The sequence below is a fragment of the Emydura macquarii genome, unplaced genomic scaffold (assembly GCF_026122565.2).
Source record: "Emydura macquarii macquarii isolate MOO-44397 ecotype Brisbane River unplaced genomic scaffold, CSIRO-AGI_Emac_v2 contig_18, whole genome shotgun sequence".
In the NCBI taxonomy this organism is placed as follows: domain Eukaryota; kingdom Metazoa; phylum Chordata; order Testudines; family Chelidae; genus Emydura; species Emydura macquarii.
In genome coordinates, this window is record NW_027130155.1 from 5,429,090 (window position 1) to 5,450,194 (window position 21,105).

General features: G+C 42.8%; 2 protein-coding genes and 1 long non-coding RNA gene across 5 annotated transcripts in view; 1 reads left to right on the forward strand and 2 right to left on the reverse strand.

Annotated features, from left to right (window-relative positions):
* ERICH6 (glutamate rich 6) overlaps nt 1-17,533 on the forward strand; it is a 33,243-nt gene extending 15,710 nt beyond the window's left edge. The window contains exons 9-19 of the mRNA XM_067551833.1: nt 2,079-2,141; nt 3,019-3,077; nt 3,181-3,297; nt 4,174-4,275; nt 4,362-4,519; nt 6,782-6,849; nt 10,748-10,905; nt 11,747-11,832; nt 14,722-14,874; nt 15,890-16,121; nt 17,270-17,533. Of these exons, the coding sequence (XP_067407934.1) occupies nt 2,079-2,141; nt 3,019-3,077; nt 3,181-3,297; nt 4,174-4,275; nt 4,362-4,519; nt 6,782-6,849; nt 10,748-10,905; nt 11,747-11,832; nt 14,722-14,874; nt 15,890-16,121; nt 17,270-17,533 (1,460 nt within the window). The remainder of the gene's footprint in view (nt 1-2,078; nt 2,142-3,018; nt 3,078-3,180; nt 3,298-4,173; nt 4,276-4,361; nt 4,520-6,781; nt 6,850-10,747; nt 10,906-11,746; nt 11,833-14,721; nt 14,875-15,889; nt 16,122-17,269) is intronic.
* Nucleotides 1,786-14,408, reverse strand: LOC137155626 (uncharacterized). 3 transcript variants are annotated; one of them, XR_010920597.1, is made up of 5 exons: nt 14,336-14,375; nt 13,791-13,893; nt 3,739-3,784; nt 2,120-2,210; nt 1,786-2,009 (listed from the first exon to the last, which is right to left on the reverse strand). It is a non-coding gene; the product is annotated as an uncharacterized lncRNA (long non-coding RNA). The 3 variants fall into 3 exon arrangements; XR_010920600.1 differs by lacking the exon at nt 13,791-13,893 and having other exon boundaries at nt 14,336-14,403; XR_010920592.1 differs by lacking the exons at nt 3,739-3,784; nt 13,791-13,893 and having other exon boundaries at nt 14,336-14,408.
* Nucleotides 17,534-19,618: 2,085 nt separating the features above from the next.
* On the reverse strand, nt 19,619-20,659 carry LOC137147151 (glucose-dependent insulinotropic receptor-like). Its single transcript, XM_067539031.1, has one exon. It carries the CDS (start codon nt 20,657-20,659, stop codon nt 19,619-19,621), a length of 1,041 nt encoding a protein of 346 aa, XP_067395132.1.
* Nucleotides 20,660-21,105: the final 446 nt, after the last annotated feature.

The window sequence follows — 21,105 nt, forward strand, 5'->3', positions numbered from 1 at the left end:
TGGTGAGAGAGACATGCTTTTGAGCCCACACAGAGCTCTTCTTTAGGTCTCAAAGCTACTCTGAGCATCACAGCTAAATGCCAGGTGGAGCAGATTGTTTAGCATAAATAGTTATCAAATATTGTAAAGAACCATTCAAGGTAGAGTGGCCCATTGACACCTCTGCAGTCACAGCACACGTTCAGTCCACGATTTTTAGTGTTTAGTGTCTAGCAGTGTAATGAATTTAAGCTCCCAGGCTCATCTTTTGAAAGTGTTGTGCAGGTTTCCTTGGAGGATGAGGACTGATAGAGCGATCACTCTATATCTGACCTATGAAAAGTGTTCACCCACAAGTGATGTGGTGTTATCTTTTATCACTTTCCTGTGAGAGTTCATTCGAGAGCGTAGTGATTGTCTGGTTTCACCCATATAGTTGCTATTGGGACATTTAGTGCATTGAATGAAGTATACCACATGTTGTGATAGGCATGTGTTGGACCCACGGATCTTGAAAGATGTGTTGTGGGGGTGTTAATCATAGCAGTGGAGCTATGTCTGCAGGTTTTGCATCTGTTGTTCTGGCAGGGTCTGGTGCCACTTTGGAGTTGGTGTGTCCTGGTCTGGAGGGAGCTTGTTTGTGAGGTTGAACTTGGTGAGGGTGGGGGATTGTTGGAAGGCCAGAAATGAAGGTTCAGAAAATATGGGTTGCACTTTTTTGATGATATCCCATATGGGTTCCAGTGTGGGGTTGTAGGTGACAACTAGGGATGTGCATGTGGTCAGATGGAGTATTATTTCTGTATTGAAGCAAGTTCTCTCAGGTATTTGGATAGCTCATTCCATGATACTATATACTTCTCTGGTGGAGTGTCCTTGTTTGGTGAAGGCGGTTATGAGTGTGTTCTGGGGCATATCTTGGACTTTCTCCTTGAAACATTTTCTGTGATATCTGAATGTCTGGCTGTAGATGAGAGATGTCTTGTGTGTTCAGGGTGGTTATTGGATCTATAAAGGTAGATGTGGTGATCTGGGATCTTGTATGTGGTTGTCTGTAGGGTTCCATTGTTGAAGCTGATCATGGTGTCCAGGAAGTTGATGCTACTGTGATAGTGCTCTAGAGAGAGTGTAATGGATGGATGATGGTTGTTGAAGTTGTGGTGGAAATCTGAGGGAGTTTAAGCTGTGTGTCCAGATGATGAAAATATGATTGATGTATCTTGAGTATATCATTGGTTTCATGGTGCATTTGTCCAGAAATTCTTCTTCAAGGTGGCCCATGAAGAGGTTGGTGCACTGGGGAGTCATCCAATACCCAGGGCTGTTCCAATGGTTGGGACAAAGTGTTTGTTGTTGAATGTAAAAATGTTATGGGTGAGAATGAAATGGATGTGTTTGGCAATTTGTTTGGGGTGGCTATCTGAAGGTTGTCTGTTGCCTTGTAAATATTTGAGACAGGCAGCTAGGAGGGATGATGTTGGTGTATAGGGAAGTGACATCCATGGTGGTGAGGATGGTGTTCTGAAGCAGGTTGTTAATATTGCAGAGTTTGTGGAAGAAGTCAGTTGGGTCCTGAAGGAAAGTGGCTCAAAAACTTGTCTCTACATAAAAGATATTACGTGTCCACCTTGTCTCTCTAATATACTGGGACCGACACGGCTACAACTACACTGCATCATCCAAATGTTAGCTGCAGTGTTGTTATAGCTGCCTTGGTCCCAAGATATGAGCAAGACAAGATGGGTGAGATAATACCTTTTATTGGACAACCACTACCGATAGGGATATCCTATCCGAAAGGGCTGCTCTTCTAGTCTTTAATGGATACATATTTGTAAAATTCAATACAAACACATTTGCAATAGGAAATACTGGAGGCAAGATGGAGCACTGAATGCCTGGGGCCTGTAGTCTCCCAGCAGCATGCCACTATATTAAAAAGAGAGGGCCGTCCACAATGTAGCTCTGAATGTATTTTGGTCTCCATAGTGTTTCTTCTCCTCAAGCTGGGCATTCCCTGCAGCTCTTTTCTTTGAAGAGATCAAACACATTGTCAAAAGTTGATCACTGCCTATGTTGACTGTGTATTTTAATTCTAGTTCAGAGAAAGACTGAAGAGCTCAAGAAAGACAGCATTTACCTTGCTACTGTTGCTGAAAATGGTAAACTGATACCCAGAGGCGCTGCTTTCCTTCTTGGAGTGCTGCATTAATTTCTGGACACCTCAGTACCTAGAGCATAGTGACAAAGGGAAGGGAACTCAGAAAAGAGCAACAAAAATGATTGGACTGACAAGATTTAAAGAACTAGAAGCATGGCTTATCTGAGCCACAACTGGGGGATATGACTTGTTGCAAGCTTGTGAAGGATGTAAATACTAAGGTAGAAGGTGAATTATATGGGGTGGCACAAGGAAATGTAACTGAGCAATGGGATGCATTGTTACTGGATGTCAGGAAAAGCTTCCTGCCAACCAAATCTGTTGGATTGGGAATAGCTGTCTGAGGGGAGTGGTGGAAACCCCTTCACTTGGGATATTTATGTGTAGACTATAGTAAACAGTCTTGGCTGTCAGAGGATGGATTAGAAGACTTAATAGGAGTTTCCCCATCTCTAGCTTCTAGTCTCTTGCTTCTCATGACAGCAGAGGTGGGAACTGCTTTAGAGACTCTAGTCCTGATCTAGACTGAATATAAGTGTTTAACTTTAGACAATGAGCTGTCCTGTTGACTTCAGTGGAACTATTCCTTGTTTAAAGTTGAGTCCATGCTTAACGGCACATGCTTAAGTGCAGTGTGGATCAGGGCCTATATGTCCAATCTCTCTCAGAAGAGGGGAAGGACTCCACATTGATGGACCGCAACCCTACCAGTGGTTTTAGGAGCAGTGTGTTAATAAGCTGTCCCAGCTGGATGGAGTGTGTTAAGGGGGACGGAGGGTATTGAAAAGCAAGGGAGGAAATTCCTCCCAAAATGCTAGGAAGAAATGCTCTCATAGAATACAACATCTTCCTAATTAATTCTCATTGCTGCTATTCAGATACACATGCAGTCCTGTCACAAGACCTCAGCAGTTTAGGCATTTTGTGCGACATGGAGGTATGGCTCTGCTGCTCCCTACAATTATGCATTTTAAGCTTAACAATGTTCCCTCTGAACAAAGAGCTGACTCTACCCTGAATTTGCTATTTTCAAATTTAAGTTTAATGAAGACTTCATAAGGCTGTTTGAGGAATCTCTGCGCACGCTGTCCCATATTGGGCCACCAACTATTCTAGCATATAGGCCAGAATCATCAAGAGAAGGCCTGGAGATACAGGTGATGTTGTTTTCTGCTACATGGTAATGTGTTTGTCTTAACCCCAACAGCGACAGGAGGCAAAAATGAAATCTGTGTAAGATGCTGCCATCTGTCAAACTCCGCTCGCAAGGGTTTCATTAACAGTGAGAGGTTTTCATTCTCTAGGGTATTGAAATGTGTAATCCACGCACCAAAATACTTCAGACAGTGCAAGCGCCCCACAATAGTTCATGCTCAGGATACATTTAGGGCAAAATCTAGTTCTTTCACTAAAATGGAGATATATATATTATGATACATGCCCAGTACGTAGTTGTGGGTAGCCCAAAGTGGTATATGCTTATCTAACAGGGACAACACTGCTTCAAAAACAAGATAAGCAATCTAAATATCATTCTGTAAGATCTGGGAGCAGGAAGCAGACAGTGTTCCACTGACAGAGCTGCCCTTGAAACATACCTGATCATTTATCTGAATGATTTGATCCATGGCACTAAGCAGCACCCTGTGAAATTTAAAAATAAAAGGAAAAACAGTCTCTGAAAATATTTTGCCAGGAACCCACGCTACAAAAAGTTTGCAGCGCAGCCCAAGCCCCTCTGCCACCAGCTTTGCAGAAGCTAGACAGCTCTTTAAGATCCCTAATGAAATAACAAATTGGATAAGTTACAGTGCTTGGCAATCTCCTTAGAAAGTAAAAGTGAGCCAATAGCCTTCAAACGATCATGATAACTCAGCCCAGAAGCTTGGTTGTATCTGCATAGGCTGAAGTAAAGGACTTTAAACATGGCATTTTTGAAGGTGCCTCCTTTTCCTAAAACAGGAAACAGGAGGATTATGGAAACATCACACTGACATACAAACCCTTGTTTTCCTCACCCACCCCCGCTGTAGATTGAAGAGGAGTATACTGCAACGTGCGAATATTGTGGCAGCTTGCTGAAACTGTTTCCTTCCTTTGAAGAACTTGATACAGCCTCTGATGATTACGAATCAGTAAGTGATCGCAAAGAGTTAACAGAGCTTCTCCATGAAGCACCCCACCCCCCCTTCTAAAGTGACTCTGCTGCTTTGCTTTTCAGTATTTCTGTTGTGAGCAAAATCAGGATCTCTATGAGTACCTTGTTACTGAAAAAAAGGCTTATGAGAGTGCTAGAAATGAGTCAATCTCCATTGACCCTCATGCAGCTCATGGCAGTGAAGTGGACAGGCAGCAAGCAAGGGAAAGAGCCTATCAAAGGTACCATTCACTGGTTAATAGAGTGAACTGTGTAGTTAGTTCTTTTCGGGAACCTGGGGGATTCCAACCTGGGGGGGAGGGGTGGCGACGGCAGATGACACATGACAACAACATAGAGAAACTCAACATATAGCAAATGGGAGTGAAAAGAGAATCTGCAACCAACAGGAGGAATATATGTTGGTATTATGTCAGGGATAGTCCAGAGAGGGCCTGGTCAGTATGTGTTAGCACATGCCCCTCTGGCACTGTTGTCTCTCACTGATATTAGTGACATCTTTGGCTTTAGTCATCTCCAGAGAGTAGGCGTAGCCAGATTCAGTCACATATTGCCTAAGTGTTGCCCCAAATGCTTAAGCCACATTTTTCAGCTAGATGCTGATTTTGGATGCCTTCGTTTTTGGGTAATCAGACAGAGAGACACTTTGAACCCACTTTTCAGAGGTGCTGAATACTCACAATTTGACATGTATTCGAGTTGTGAGCACTCAGCACTTCTTAAAGGTCAACTAAGGGGAAATTTTTTTTTAAAGTTTGTTAGACTGTTATAGCAACAAGTGATACTTCTAGCAGTAGCAATACAGAAAAATACCCAAACCTTTCAGGTCTACAAGACAACAGAGCAGGTTGCTTTTATGCCAAATAATAAGAAAATAGTAAAAGGTTTGTCTCTTCTCTACAAACGCCATCTCTACCTACAGTAACAACACTATCAAGTACCATCAATCAAATTAATTGGTGACTTTATAGAAGTCTCTCCTTCCTTAAAGAAAAAGGAAAGCAAAATAGGATGGAAGCTGCAGGGAGTGATAGAAATAAACTAATGCCAATACTCAGCTGTACAAATTTAATTCTTAGAGAAGGCATTGGTAGAGCCTTTTGCCTGTCCAAGCTGAAGGCTAATAACCAGATAAATAAATTTTATAACTGATTAGCTGTGCAGAGGGCTAGAAAGGAATTAGTTGGATAGTGGAATCCCCACTGAACTATGAACTAGTCATCCATTTTACTGCTCATCTTACTGTGCATGTCCAGTTCCTCTGCCCTTAAAAGGAAGCTAAAAGCCTATGCAAATATCTGAGCCTGCTCCAAAAATTTAAAGAAAAAAAGTAAAGTGCCTGGGGAAATGTTAAGAACATTTTTATCCCTGAACACTCAGTTACAATAGGAGTTCCATTTATTCCTATAGTGTATGTACTCCTATAATATAAGCATATTCCATTATGTACCAAATCTAAAATTAAGCCATCAAACATATTACAAACTTAGATAGAAAATAACGTCACAGAATAGCATGAAAATAACAGCCCCTAATTATGTTTTGTTTCTTCCTAATCCATTCTTGCCATGGCTTGCCCAGCATTGGCTATTAGGAAAGTCTCTGAATCTTGAGCAGACTTCAAAAGTGTGTTTAGCTAGCATAACATACCTGAAGTTGTGCTGGATGCAAAACTACAAGAGAGAGGCCATTGTTTTCTATACTAAGAAATCTGCATAGTCTGGATAAATTCCAGTCATCCCATCTTGAAATCCAGTATATCCACTGCCCTAGCCATTTCAAAATACATTGCACATCCAAAGGCTGGGTCAGCTTGTCAAGATAACTCATGGCAGTGAAGAAGTCTTCACCCAGAAATAAAATCTGACACAGGCTGTTAATTTAGGGCTCATGATATTTCAGAGGTATTCAACACAAAATAAAACCAGATCTGACTCAGTCTTTTATGGGACCCCAGCTGTTGAGCTTAAGAATTCTTGCTTTGTTTTTCAGCTCATCAGCATTACTGGCAGGATTTTTATCATCTCAGTGAATATCCTCATAAGCAAGAGAGGAAATTTCCAACTCTGCCACTGTAACTCCATATTCTGTACTTTCCCTTATGTTCTGTCCATCCCTATCAATTACAGAATCTTGCAAGATGTCAAATCTCTTCTATACAAGATGCATATTTGCATACATTACAGTTTAAGCTCATTAGTAGAGCTGGTCAAACAATAATCAAGTAAGAGTCAAATTTTACATCATACAATTATCTGTAAATGGGCCCAATTCTCCTTTTGCATGGACAGATTTAACACTGGCATCATTCCTCTGTCACCAATGGAGTTACTTACAGTTGTATAAGTAAGAGGAGAATCAGGCCCAAATACCTGTCAGACAGCAGCCAACTTGCATTACTGTTGCAAGGACATCTGAAATGTACTTGTAGCTTTCAAAGCAAGATGTTTGGAATTTACCTTCTGTATGTTTTTGCTTTGCAGGCAACAGGAAAGACAAATGGCAAAACAGTTTGCCTTCATGGCAGCAGAGCAGGCCAGCTTCGTTGATTGTGAGTTGGATTTTTTCACTGTTACAACGAACGTCAACTGAAAATTTGTGCCTGGGTTGGAAAGGCTTTCTAACTGAATATGGATTTCAGTGACTACTCATTAATTTATTACCACATGAGCCATTTTTTTTTTTACGTTAAGGCAGCTCCTAGCATAAAAAAAAGAAATAGGCACAATTGTGTTATAGTTACCCAGGGTGGGTTCTCTCATTCAGATGTCAAAGGTTTGTGTTTGAACTCTTTGTTTTAATATACAATTTTACACACATACAAGCTACCTCAATAGGACATTAAGGTTGCAAAGTCAAGCCCTGAAAGGTTAGGAAATGCCAGAATTAGGGTTGCCGGTGCAATCTGCATTTGGCCCCTTTGCATGAATGCATTATGACTAAGGTTAAGATTCTGTCACAGGTATTTTTTAGTAAAACTCGGGGACACGTCACGGGCACTAAACAAAAATTCACAGAAGCCCACAGCATCGGGGGGGGAAGATGGCAGCTAACAGTCAGAGCACTGCTGGGAGTCAATCTCTGGCAACTGCTCCAGCCCCACTGCTGCTCCAGACCCAAGGGGCTGACCCAACCCCAGCCGCCACTCTGGGGGGCCAGTGACTGCTACTTCAACAATCAGTCCACCGGCCAGCTGCTCTGACAGACCCAGGACTGAACCCTGGCCAGCTGCTCCTGCCCCAAAGGGGCTGACCCAACCCCAGCCACTGCTTGAACCCTGGGGCTACTGCTCTGGTGGCCCTGGGGCTGACAGGTGCTCCAGCCCTCCCCCGCCCCAGAAGAAGTCATGGAGGTCTGGAAAGGCACGGAATCCGTGACAGAATCATATCCTTAATTACATGAGCACATACTAGTTTTTCCACAGGCCCAGGCTTCATTCAGTGCACAGAATGGGTGGCGGTGCTCAATTCATGAGAAACTAGTCAAACATTTTGTTTTATCTTCGTTGTTCAATGTGGTCCTAGGCCTTATTTGCTGTACGTTATTCAAAGCCTCTTCTGAAGAGAGAATTATTAATTTCCTCATGGGCTTTTCTATGGTGCTTATCACTGTAGTATCTGAGTGCTTCACAAATATTAATTTATCATCACAAAACCCCTGTGAGGTGAGGGGTAGGTATTATCCCCCTTTTACAGATGAGGAACTGAGGCACAGAGAAAAGGTAAAAAATGTACACTTATTTGGGCACCCAACTGGACATGCCTAGGAGCTGATTTTTCAGTGTACTTATTATGTAGCACTTTATGTAGTCAAGCACAACTCCCATTGACTTCAGTTGCAGTTGTGAGTGCTCAGCACTTCTGCAAATCGGGCTGCATGGTCTCAGGCAGAAAGGAGGAACACACAGTTAGTGACCGACTGTGAAAAGTTTAAGTGACTTGTTCAGCATCACCTAGGAACTCTGTGGCGGAGGCAAGGATAGAATTCAGTTCTCCAGGGCAACATTCAACTGCCTTAATCATGAGACCATCCTTCCTTTTCCTGCAATCCCCAGCCTAATCCCCAGCCTCGTTCACTAGACAGCCTCCAGTTTTTGGAAGGAAAAAAATAGAGGAGGAGTCCTTCAGAGAACAGTCTCCATCATGGCATAACCCTGATTTATCCCCAAAGCAGATCCAGCCGGTGCGCTGAATGAGAAAGGAGTCCCATGGGAAAATAATCATAGGTGATTATGTAATTAAAGACTGTATCATAATACTTACACACAAACGGGCCAAATTAAGGCAGCACAGGCAACCTTAATTCTGGCATTTCCTAACTTTGGAGTGCTTATTTTGCAATCTTAATAACGTTTTTTTAAATGTAGGGTGTGTGTGTAATTTCCCAGGTTTTGAAAAAAAACAAATTGAAAAAAATCCCATCATGTGGCATCATCTTGACACCCATATGGATCATCATAATCAGGGTTGGAACCTTTGGATTCACTGCACAGACATCTGCCACTTGAGTTAATAAAGTAACTAATAGCATTAGAAGCTTGTCATTTTCTATGCAAGCCAGCACAGAAGAGTATAAGATACACCCCTTACCAGTGGGTTTCACAGACATTTGCTGATAGAGGAATGGTGTGATTCATGGATCCTGAGTTCCATTCTGGGCTCTTAAAGTGACAGTGCACTACCAGTGCACACAGACCCTTCTGCCCCACCACTGGCTCCTTGTCCCAGTCCCATTCTTCTTGCCTCCCCAGTCCTTGTCTCCATTCCTCTGGTCCATCATCTCAGTTCCAGTCTTCTTGCCCAGCCAGTCCTTTCCTATCTTCCTCTCCCCTTGAATGATAATTGGGTGTTATTTAAGAACACCTTACTATGTGGCCAAAATCCCACATGAGGAAGGCAGCCATGCTGGTTTAAAAAAAACAAAACAACAACAAAACTGACCTCGTTTGGGGGGGGGGGGGGAAATATAAAATAAAATGAAAGGAAGGAGAATTGATAGTGATGAAATAAATCAGAAGTTGGGAATTGTAGAAAATGGATAAAGGAATGGACGTAAGGTGAAATATATGGCCAGCAAAAGTAGAGCTAAGGACAATAAGGAAGAGTTTTTAAAATGTTAGGAACATAAAGAATCCTGACAATGGCACTGGTCCAGCACTAGATAGAAATGGAAGAATTATCAATAATAATGCAGAAAAGGCAGAAGTGTTCAATAAATATTTCTGTTCTGTATTTGGGGGGAAAAACAGATGATTTAGTCTCATCTAGTGATAACACTCTTTCCATTCCACTGGTATTTTTAGTAGCTTCTGTTTAACATGCTCCAGCGTTAGGTCTAGACAACTTGCATCCAGACGTTTTAAAAGAGCTGGCTTAAAGCACATTGGACCATTGATGTTGCTTTTCAATAAGTGTTGGAGCTCTGGGGAAGTTTCAGAAGACTGGAAGAAGGCTAATGTTGTACCAATTTTTGAAAAGGGTAAACAGAATGATCCCGGAATTATAGGCCTGTCAGCTCAATATTGATCCTGGGCAAGAAAATGGAGCCACTGAATTAAATGAGGGTAATGCAATAAATGCAAATCAACATGCATTTATGGAAAATAGATAGTGTCAAACTAATTTGGTATCTGTTTTTGATGAGAGTACAAGTTTGGTTGATAAATGGAATAGTGCTGATGTAATATACTTAGACTTCTGTAAAGCGTTTGACTTGGTAATTCACAATATTTTAATTAAAAAAACTAGAATGATGTAAAATTAACATGGCACACATTAAATAGATTAAACATTGGCTAACTGTTAGGTCTCAGAATGTAATTGTAAATGGGAAATTGTCATTGAGCAAATTTGTTTCCGGTGTGGTCCCGCAGGGACCTGTTCTTGGCTCTACGCTATTTAACATTTTTATCAATGATCTAGAAGAAAACAAAATCATCGCTGAGAAAGCTTGCAGAAGGGGGAGAAATAGGGAGGACAGAATTTTCAGAGATTTTAGCTGTTCAGCTTTAGCAAGTCTCTGCAAAGAGACTGTGTTAATTTTTCAAATGCTTAGAACTTGGCCAGATTTGGGCAGATTTCCACATGGGTAGCAAAATGCACATCCTTGACACAAAGGCCAGCCCTCTGCCAACTTTCACGTCCCTTCTGCAAATCAGGTAGGTGCCGGAGCATTTCAGAGAAAAGGTCTCAAGATTTTAACAACTTATTTTTCCATAACCGCCTTCTCTGAAATGGCTGAACTGTTTTGGCTGAAATATTTTAAAATAATTTTTTTTTCAAGCTGAAGCAGACACCTGGCATGGAAAATTTCAGCTCAAACAGTTGAAATTTGGCAGGTTATAAGCAACTGAAAACAGGGTCTTCTAATAAGAAATGTTGGGCAAACTTAATAATAGACAGTACTATTAGCCCACCTATAAATGTATAACTCCATTCTTGTCTCCTTAGATTCAAAACAACTCAAAACCATTTCCTACCAGCTCTCCCGTGAGCCACCCTCCCCTGGAGGTTGGACTCTCATACCTTATGAGACAGCGGAAAGAGTAGAGAAAGAGGAAATTAACTACAGTATTACTTGCTGTGACTTTACCATTGCAGGTGGAAAGGTAACAGCTCTTGTACTTTCACTATGATAGATCCCCACTCTTGGGTCTGACCCTTTTAGGGTGAAATTCACCTCTGTGCATGCATCACTTAAGAAGGGCCTTAGTAGGATTTAAATGATGTATAGGCCTTTTGCTGCCCTTGATCATGGGCATGAGTTTCACCCCCGATGCGTGAGAAGCCAGGAACTCATAACACTGAGAAGTTTAGAAAGCTGCTGTCTCTTCCCTCCACCATCAGCCAGCATATTCTGACCCCGCACTTCTGTCAGTTCCTTTATCAGAAGGACATTGGCCAGCAAAGGAGCTTTCTCCACTTGCTGCTTTGCCAGCGGCTATTAAGACAGCTTTAGCTAAGCTTTTGGTGTTTGACAGTCAGAGTTTTGCAAATGTCCTTTTCTTTTTGCCTTTCCCTGGTAGTCCTCTCCATTTAGCTTGTGCCTGAAGGAACAAAATGAGCTGTAACATGTAGCAGGGGAGCATGATCTAGCAATGAAAGCACTAGACCAATGATTCAGGAGATCTGTGTTCTAATCTTCACACTACAAACCTCTCTGCCTGTCCAAAGTAATTGTATGGCCACCATTACCCCAGTAAGGTTATAGACTTAGGTTGTAAGGCCTTCAGGGCACAGTCAAATGACATGTGCAGGGTGAAGGATGTGTGTGTGGGGGGGAAATCAAGATCACGTTTTTTAACTGCAAAAACTTTCCTGCAGTGGGGTTTAATAAGGCCCTAAACTCTTAATAAGATAAACACTTAAACAGTTGGGAGATTGGGCCTTTAATAGTGAGGTTTATGTGAAGATCCAACTCATCAATTTTTTCTTCTTTTTAATATGTAGTTAGTGAAGAGACAGTTCTTGGAAAAATACTACAGACACGGAAGAAAGTTCCTTACCATATTTCCAGATGGTACAGCACAATTATTGTATCCTTCACAAGGCTAATTTACCCAGGCAGTCCACAAATTTCATCGCATTTTAAAAGATTAATTACTTTTACCCCAGATAAAACACTAATTTTAAAAAAAAAAAATTTTTTTTAATTTAGATTTTCAAGAGCAACTAGTGATATCTTAAAGGGCTCCTGATTTTCAGGAAGGGCATGCCCTCTGAAAATCAGATCCCTTTATGGTGTCTCATGTTAGGCACCCAAAAATTGCTGGTCACTTGACAATTTAAGGGCTCTAAATCTGAGCTAGTATTTTACGATGATAAAGGCATGTTCTACAACGGAGCCAGTCCCACTCTGGGAATACTATTCCTGATTACAAGAGTTAACTCCTCTTTTCTCCAAGGGACTCCAGCTGCTGCAGAAGTGCTGTGTGTTACTATTGTGATAGGTGCAAGATTTGAACACTCTGCATTCCCAAGTGAGCATTGCCTGGTAACATTTCATGACAAGAAGATGTCTGTTTGGAGAACTAGATTGGATTTTGATGTGAGAGGGTGGAAAGGGCAACACAATAACAGGAGCCACTTATTTGCCAAACCCATTCTGCAGTAACAGAAGGTGAGGAAATGCTAACTTAGAAACGATGGAGGGGGAGGGGTAAGCAGAGTTTCCCTGAATCTGTGAATGGCAAAGGGTAAAACCTACCTTGAAGTCTTAGCTGTCACTGTGGTGAATGCTACAGCAGTATCAAGAACCGACATAAAGTAAGCTCCTGAATCTTGACTATAGTGGGGTTACTGCTGCACAGTAACGAAACGGGCTTGCATCAGGACATGCTCTATTTTAAAGTATTTGCATTCAGAGCAGAACAGAGTTTGGTTTGAAATAACAAATACCTTTAATACCCTCATTATCCCAGAGCACTTTGCAAAGCCACAAGCTGGGCACTGGTATTGCTACACCGAGGTTCTCACTGTGCGTCGTGCAGCATGTCATGCACAGGCTCAGTTTTTAGAACCTGTTCTTTCTACTGGGACTGTTGGCCAGGGCACCAGCTAAGTCTGCCACTCTTTTGGAAAGAGCACAGGGAGATGGTTTACCTGCAGCTGGAGCTTCAGTTTAACACCTCAAACAGAGGCACGCCTCTCACCATGCCCCAGCCTCCCCTGCCCCAGCATAGCACTGGAGTGTCAATCATTTGGAGCAGCTATGTGGTCAGGTTCACCCACAAGCTTCTTTAGGAGATGCAAGAACTTTATAACCTGAGCTGTGCTGATATACCTCCACCCATCAGTGTCCATTCTTGGAAATGACTTTTAAATGGTAGATCGAAGATTAACCTTTTGGAGAAGAGTCATATGTTTAAGAAGGAGCATGTAAAAGATACTACAGATAGTTACAAGTCATGAATATACAAGACATCAAGAATTGTTTAAACCCAACAGAAATAACATCTCCAAGTGACTCCGTAGTCCTGAAACTATCTTTACCATTGTAACGCTCTAAGAGCCTCTTGTTTTTTTCCTTTGCAGTGACATCTGTCTGACTCAGTGACGCACGAGAGAGAATTTATTAAAATACTGCCCCCAAAGTGAACATGGGTTTGAGATAACTTCCCTGCCTTTGCTAGCATCCCCCACCCTACTCAGTCCTAAAGATAGAACTATTAATTAGCACTGTCAAGTTACAAGATGCCATAAATGTGCATGAAGCATGTTAAATCAACTCTGCCAGAGATAACTTATCCATGGGCTCATAAAGATACTCCTGAAAAGCAAATGTTTTGATTTACAGATTACACCAAGCATTTGGTCCTGGGGTGTTTTTTTTGTTTGGTTTTTGCATGATGATTTCCATGGGGAGGATACATCCTGCTCCAGATTTTCCTACAGGGTTTCACTTCTCCCATTACAATTACACAATTATTCAATATACCCAGTGCAGTTTTCCAGATGTGTCTTTAGTGTAAGTTTGCTAAGTAGCATTACCTACCTCTTTGGTTACTGGTGCAAGGAATACGACTCAAATTAATAAATTCCTGTATCGGTTCCCACTTATTTCTGGTTGCATACAGACCAGCAGGGCTCCTCACAGGCTACAAGAAGACATTTTTCTGTGAGCCTGTAAGCAATTGGTCTTACCACCATAGCATCTTCTGTCCTCATCAAGGCGCAATGTTGCAAGGTACTTTGCCTCTAGCGCCCCCTGGTGGCCTCTTCCATGCCCCCGAAATGGCCTGTCTGTGTCAGAATCTTCCACAGCCTGACCCTAAGGCACTAAAAGTTCAGTCCTCTTCCAGAGTGACAAAAGGTCCAAATATGTATTGAAACTAGTAGTTCTGCCCCAGTTGGGCTACGCTGATGTTCTCTGCTGCTTTGCCCCTACTCTCAGGTCCTGCAAAGCTTCTCCTAGGCTGCTTCCTCCCAGTAGGTTTCCTCCCCACTCCCTCCCTTCCCTGGGGAGTCTGGTAGCTTCCCTCAGGGATATCCCTGCTCCATACAGGCCCTGTCTCAAGGCTGCCCCCACAGAAGCCTTACCTGCTGTGTGGGGGTTTCTTCCACCCTGACTCCCCCAGGCCCTTCGCAGAGAGACAACATCGCTCTCCTAGCTCTCAGATGTCTGTGTAAGCAGTCACCCCGCAGCTGGGGTCAGGCACTAGAATTAGAGCACCATCACACTCAGCTGGGGGAGAGCTGCCAGATCACAGGCAAGGCTGAGCTGGGTTTACCTTAAAGGGCCAGCCAGCCTGAGAGAGAGCCCCTGGCTTAAAATATTGGCAGTTCAGTCTCACCAGATCTAAAACAATAATCTAGTTGACATGACAACTTTTGTACTATAAAACACATATCAGAAACCTTGAATGCTTGATAATAGGGAAGTTCTACTAGACAAACAAGACCTTAAACACCTTATCTGAACACAGCTATCCATCTGGAAATCTGGCAGTTATCATTGTGCAAAAGAGGAGAGGTTATATTTGCATAGTACAGGAAGACAAGCCAAATAATGCAGCAATCCAAGCTGTGTTTGAGTCCAGTGGCAAAGGTACTTGCTATCATCCAAATGGAATTGTATGGTATGTCCATTTAAATCAGATCATGTTTGTTTTCTGCTTAGCATGTGCTTATCTGTATCTCGGAGATCAGAAGGGTTATTTTCTCCCTTTGTTTAAAAATGTGCATTTTTAATAGCACCTTTTAAATAAATTAAAAGGCCAAAATATAGCTTAGGATGGGTGCTTTCCAACTTGAAGTTTTATTTATGTTTTGAGGCCAGGATCCTGCAGACAGTTAATCGTGCACATAAGAAATCCCATTGTGGTGAATGAAACCACGCTTGTGCTTAAAGTTAAGCACATATGAAAGCATTTGGAGGATCAGGGCCCATTGTATCCTGTAAAACAGAAAAGCCAGCTTAAATCAAAGAGGAAGACATAAGATGACAACTGTAAATCCCTCTGAACTAGACATGTAACACCACCTGGAATGTACAGTATTTGCAGAGCTCCATTTTGTGCGCCAGGGACCCTTCCAGGGGAGGTGGGAGGCAATGGAGTGGGATGATACATGGGAAAAAGTGTTAACACCAATGCCACTTTTTACTCCCCACCCCTCACCCAAACAAGCAATACATTTGCTTAACATAACGAACATAGCAGTCAGTGAATGTAAAGCCCTGAAAACTACAGTGTATTAAAAAGAAGTAAACACAATGTGGCGAAAGACTCTCCTTTTTCTACTTCTGGGTATTTAGTGTTCAGCTCTGCAAGGGGCCAGGCCCCCTGAACCGCTTTTGGCTTCAAAAGAAGTTGAGCATGTTCATGTCCTGCTGAGCACTTTCAGCACCTGGTAAAGTCAAGCCCTATGGGCCCTGTTTTATGACCTACCTCAGCAGAAGCATGACGCCCACGGACTGTGGAGTAGGGTTAGACTTATGAGGGCTCAATCCTCCAGCCCTTTACTTGTGAGTAGGCCTTTTGGTTGCAGAACAGTAAAAGTTTGCAGAAGTGGCCCTACGTTGCATTAGTAAAAGCAAGGCATGATCTGTTATGTAAAGCACTAATTTGATTCATTTATTTCCTTCTTGTTTAGGATCAACATAAATATTCAGGGAGGCCATTATTCAGACCAAGCAGGCAACAGGGTGCGAATGTGGATCTGGCCAAGTAGTGTGATCGATTCTGGACCCCGCGTTTCATTTAAGCCCATCTTTATATCCTTGAACCAATATGTTGGTGTCAGGATTTTTGGGCAAGACAAGATTGCAGTTTCTTTTCTTGCAATGGGCCAACAAGCAAAATTCAACGTGGGGACAAAAGTGCAGGTACTTTAGCATAGTCACGCACCCATCCACCCACCAGACCACCAGCATGGCTCCCTGCCATTAAACTTCCCTCCTTTAGCTTGGGCACAGGCAGCTTGTGTATTTTCTGTAAAATGTTTGGCTATTTTTCCCCAAACCTCATTGGTATCATCATGATCAGTTTGTTTGTTGTCCAGTCTCAGTAGAACCTCAGCCTTAAGTCTCAGACTATCTTCCCTGTCTGCAAGCCTCCACCACTCAGCTTTTATCCCCCACTAGCCTTTTCACACAGAAATCCATTACAAGCGATCTAGGCTGCTCTGCAGTGTTCGCTCGTAGGATCACTTCACAGTCTCTCGTGTTTTTTAGATTTCTTCTTCCCAGGAAGTAATTGATTTGGGACCTGCTGGCACTGCGCTTTACAAACATCCTTACAACTTTCAGCACACATCTTCCTATAAAATGAAACTTACCTTTGCCGATAAGGGTATTGAACTCAAAGTAGAGATCATTCTATCCCTCAATGTAGACCTTTGTCTTTCTGCCAGTTTCTGCCTATTTCCAGAGTTGGACCTATGTGCCCCAGCTAACTCCTTCCCCCAAATAATCCATATATTAGTCTGCAGCAGCCAAACACAGCCCCTCTATACAGATTATTCCTTCCAGAAGCACTGTAATCCGCACTGGGAGGTATGCATCTTGTAGAGATGGGAATAGAGCATGGATTAAATAAAGCAGAGCATACTCCTCTATTGGAGTCAGGAAAGACACAGGCAGAGGGGGCATCTCCACAGGCTATTCTTAATTTGTTTCAAATATTTTATTTCAATCACTGAGCATTTTTACACAATTCACGTTGTTTCTAATATCACAAGCCAGCACTGAGAACAGCAAATTAAGTCTTTAATTAGCAGAAGTACAGGACATGTGACCTGCCATGTAAGAGAGGGAGAGCATGTCCCCTCACAGGTTGGGAGGGGTGAGCCAGGCTTATGCTCCCACTGCTGGGTGTAGCTGTGCTGATGGGCCCCTGTGGCATGCAAGTTTTGCTCTCAGATTTCTTTTCACTCCTGTGAAGTTTGATTTTGTCAGAACTGTTGACTGCTGTTCTAAACATAAGCATTTTATAACTGTCCCCCTCACCCACACACACTTTCTTTCCCTCAAAGGTAAGACAAGCTGCTCTGCTTCCATCACCCAAACATGTATGCGAAGATGAACTGTTGCTGTTTGCCTGCAAAATAAAGATTCAGCGTCTGTTTGATAGACTACATGGGTGTTTAAACTTCCCTTCTAACGAGCAGCGGGACAAAATCAAACCCCCTTCCTACCTTGCAACACAGGCTTTAAAATTAAAGTACCTTTGTAAGAATGCTGACATAAGTGATGATATAGACTGTTCAATAAGGGCTGTAATAAATGCACCTGTCTGACTAGCAGTGTGTGTGTGTATGTTCCATGATTAGTTTAATTATTCTGAGGAATATTTGCAGCCATGTGGACAGCTGTGTGTGACCTAGAGAATTGCATTGTTTATACACATTCCAAAAAAAAAAAAAGGGTTTAAAGGAATCATATACACCAGGTTGAATTTAAGGACAGCTCTTTTTTTCCTTCTCTTATTCTGACTCCAATCCAAGAGGTCAGTAACCCACATGCCACCAAAGAGTGTTTGCTACCCTTAGCATTCCCATTAGCATAAGTGGGATTATTCTTGCGTTATACCTAGTGGTAAGTGGTTGTGGAAGGATGCCCTTATTTACAAATTTTGTATAGATGCACTGACTTGTTAACTGTGTCAAAGCATGCACTGTTGAGGTGTTATTCAGAGATGATGCCTTTGCTCAATTCTAAGACTGATTAAGACTAGACCCAAATGACTTGTATTTTAAAAAGAAAAGCAACACCCGAGCTAAATATTTTTTTAAATCTATTCCAGTTTTCAGAAATGTAACATTCCAGTTTGGGTATCATTAGAATAAATAGTATATTTAATGTTAAATCACCACTAGACGGTGTGTGCAAACAATACAGTATATGTTTAAGGTCTTGACTAGTTAACTCCAGTGCTGATAGAGGGGAACGCATAATGGTTCCTGACAGAGCTCATGTGCTGTACTGCATAGGAATTACAATCACACATTGTGTTAAAGGGAAAAGAGGGCCAGGGGCTACATAGCTGCCTTGTTTGTTTTGTGCCCTCCTCCTGTAGTAGCTGAGCCCAACACAAGGATTTTATGGACTTATCTTCATCACTTTCATCACCAGCATGCAGAAAGGAAGTATTAATATCCCCATTTTACAGAGAGATTAAGTGACTTGCCCAAGATCGCTCATACACAAAATGTCTGTGATAGAGCAAGGAACTGAATCCAGCTCTCCCCAAGTTCCAGTCCAGTGCCTTAACTACATTCTCTGTACACACATAGCAACAGTGCAGGCTTTCCCATTCTGTCCTTCAAGGGTATTCCTACCCCTCCCTAGGAGGGATTTCTTCTAGGGATGATTCAGGCTCCAATTGCCAACAAAAATTGCCAAATGGTGTTATATATGGTGGACTGTGTGATCTGGCCACCTATCCACCGGGCACTACATGGCTGAAGCTGTAAGTAACCGGCCTGACCCATCAGCCAGTCATTTGCTAGGTGGCTGCAACTTTTGGCCACCAGCCTCTGACCACCGCTATATTTTAAAAGCTCAGGAAAAGATATTTTCCATATGGTAAAGCAGAATTGTGTTGCGTAGCTAATGCACGTTATATTTTGATACAGAGGAAATACAGAGCCTGACTGATCTTGCTTTCACATGGTGTCAGAGAGCAGTTGCTTAGAACAGTGTTTCTCAACAACCAGTCCATGGACCGGTGCCAGTCCCTGAGATCTCCCTGCCACAGCTTACACACACAGCTTAGGAAGGCAGCAAGCCGGCCCCTGGAATCAAAAAGGTTGAGAAACACTGGGTTAGAGTGACTGTTCACTCATTCACTGAATGTGGCTGACAGGAAGGTAAGCAAGGCCTTCTCCAAACAAAGTAATGATACAATTATAACACCCTCCTGGGTTTCTAAAACAAATGCAAACAGTCTCCTTGGCCTACATGAAATAATTTTGCGTGTTTAACTGCTACTTATGAACACAGTTTCAAAAGACGTTACTCCTAATTTACCCCGCTGTGAGCAAGAGTGGACAGCAGCTCAGGGTATGTTGAGACTTATAACACTGGTTATAAATTATTGCAGAGTTTAGTTGTCCAAGCAGAACTCTTACAAGCTATTTTTTAAAACCAATCCCCCGACCATTTTTTGTCCAAGTTTTGATTTTTTTTCCCAGCCAGCTCAGCTACATTTTACACAGAGGTGGACAAAAGAGAAAGTAGTAAATCTGGATACCAGTTAATGTGCTCCAGCTCCAGGTGGTTGGGTGTTGGGTTTTCTCCTCCTATCACTTGCTACACTCGAGAATTGTCAGTCTCATTCCACTTCACTGGTGATTCATGCAGACCTTCTCTTCTGCTTTGGATCATGACACGGAGAAGACTATTTTGCAGGAATTAGAACTGTTGTAGAGGGTAGTATTGGGGGCTTGAGTCCCAGATGAAGTGGGTGTCTCAGCCTCTCCATTGGATAAACCATCAAGGGCTTGGATATTAAAGTGAACCACAGCCAGAGGCTTTACTTGGCCTTTCTTCTTGCATTTCATCAGTGTGGGCAGGTGGCTTCTTATATCTTTGCTATACAGAGCATAGATGAGGGGGTTGATGAGGGAGTTGATTTCTCCCAGCAGGAATAAGACATCCGTCATCGGCTCAGCCAGGTTGCAGGAATCACAAGTAGCTTGCACGAAGCCTGCCACATAGTAAGGTCCCCAGCAGATGGTGAAGCCAACAATCACTATAAGCACTGTCCGCAGTGCCTTGAAGTGGCGGAGGTGAGCAGTGAGGGGTTCTGTTTGCATGCAGGTACGCCAGATTCGTTTGTGCTGTGAGTAGGCAACCCTCCCGATTGAGATGTGCAGGCAGATCAAGACCAGCAAGGAAGGGATGAAGATCCCAAAGCAGATCACATAAAGGTAGTCACTCCTGGCTGCATACAGGAGCCCACAGTAGCCCATGTAGTTGCTTTTCTGTAGGGAGGGAGAAATCAGAGGCATGTGCCCAAACAAGAAGGAGACAGCCCACAGGATGATGAGGGAGAAGACCATGGGTTTTTTGGTCAAAAGGGTAGGATAATAGAGGGGGAACTTCACTGCCAAGTATCTATCCAAGGAAATCAAGAGCAAGGTGAGAATGGAGCCAATGCAAGGCGTCATGCTCATGCAGATCCGCATGAGACAATAGGATAAGTTCTTGTCAAAGTCTCCATCCAGGATATCATCCAGTGCCTCTGCAATGCACATCACCCCCACAAGCAGGTCTGCAGCAGCCAGGTTGAGGATGAAGATGTAGCTTCTGCCGTGCTGCTTCTTCATTAGTTTGTAGACGACCACAATTACCAGGAGGTTGGCTGAGGGGATGCACAAGCCCAAGAGAGAATGTAACACTGCATACAAGAGGTGGCCCATCTTCCTTGGGAGATGAGGACGGAGACGCTAAGTCCAAGAGACATAACAGACTCCACCGCCTACAGTGACTCCACCACAGAGAAATCCAAGCGGGAAGGAAATGTGCATCTGAAGTCTGGACTGAAAGAGCAGGTCCCAATGCTTTCTGGGGTTTCAGCGGAAAAAAATTAAGATGTGGTGCCTTTAACTCTTTGGCCGATTCTTCAAGAGACAGACTGTTCTCTTGGAATTTCCATACTCTGTTCTTCAAGCCACCACCAGTCTGCTGCAGTTTCCAGATCTTTCACTTTTCCTCTTTCAATTCATATTTTTCTCTTTGCCCATAGAGATGTGCTGAGAGATGCAAAAAACAAAAAACAAAACCAAACCAAACCCCAGGTCCTCAGCTGTTGGCAGCAGAAGGCTACTGGCAAAATAAACTCGTTGGGCTGGGAGGAGAAAGTGAT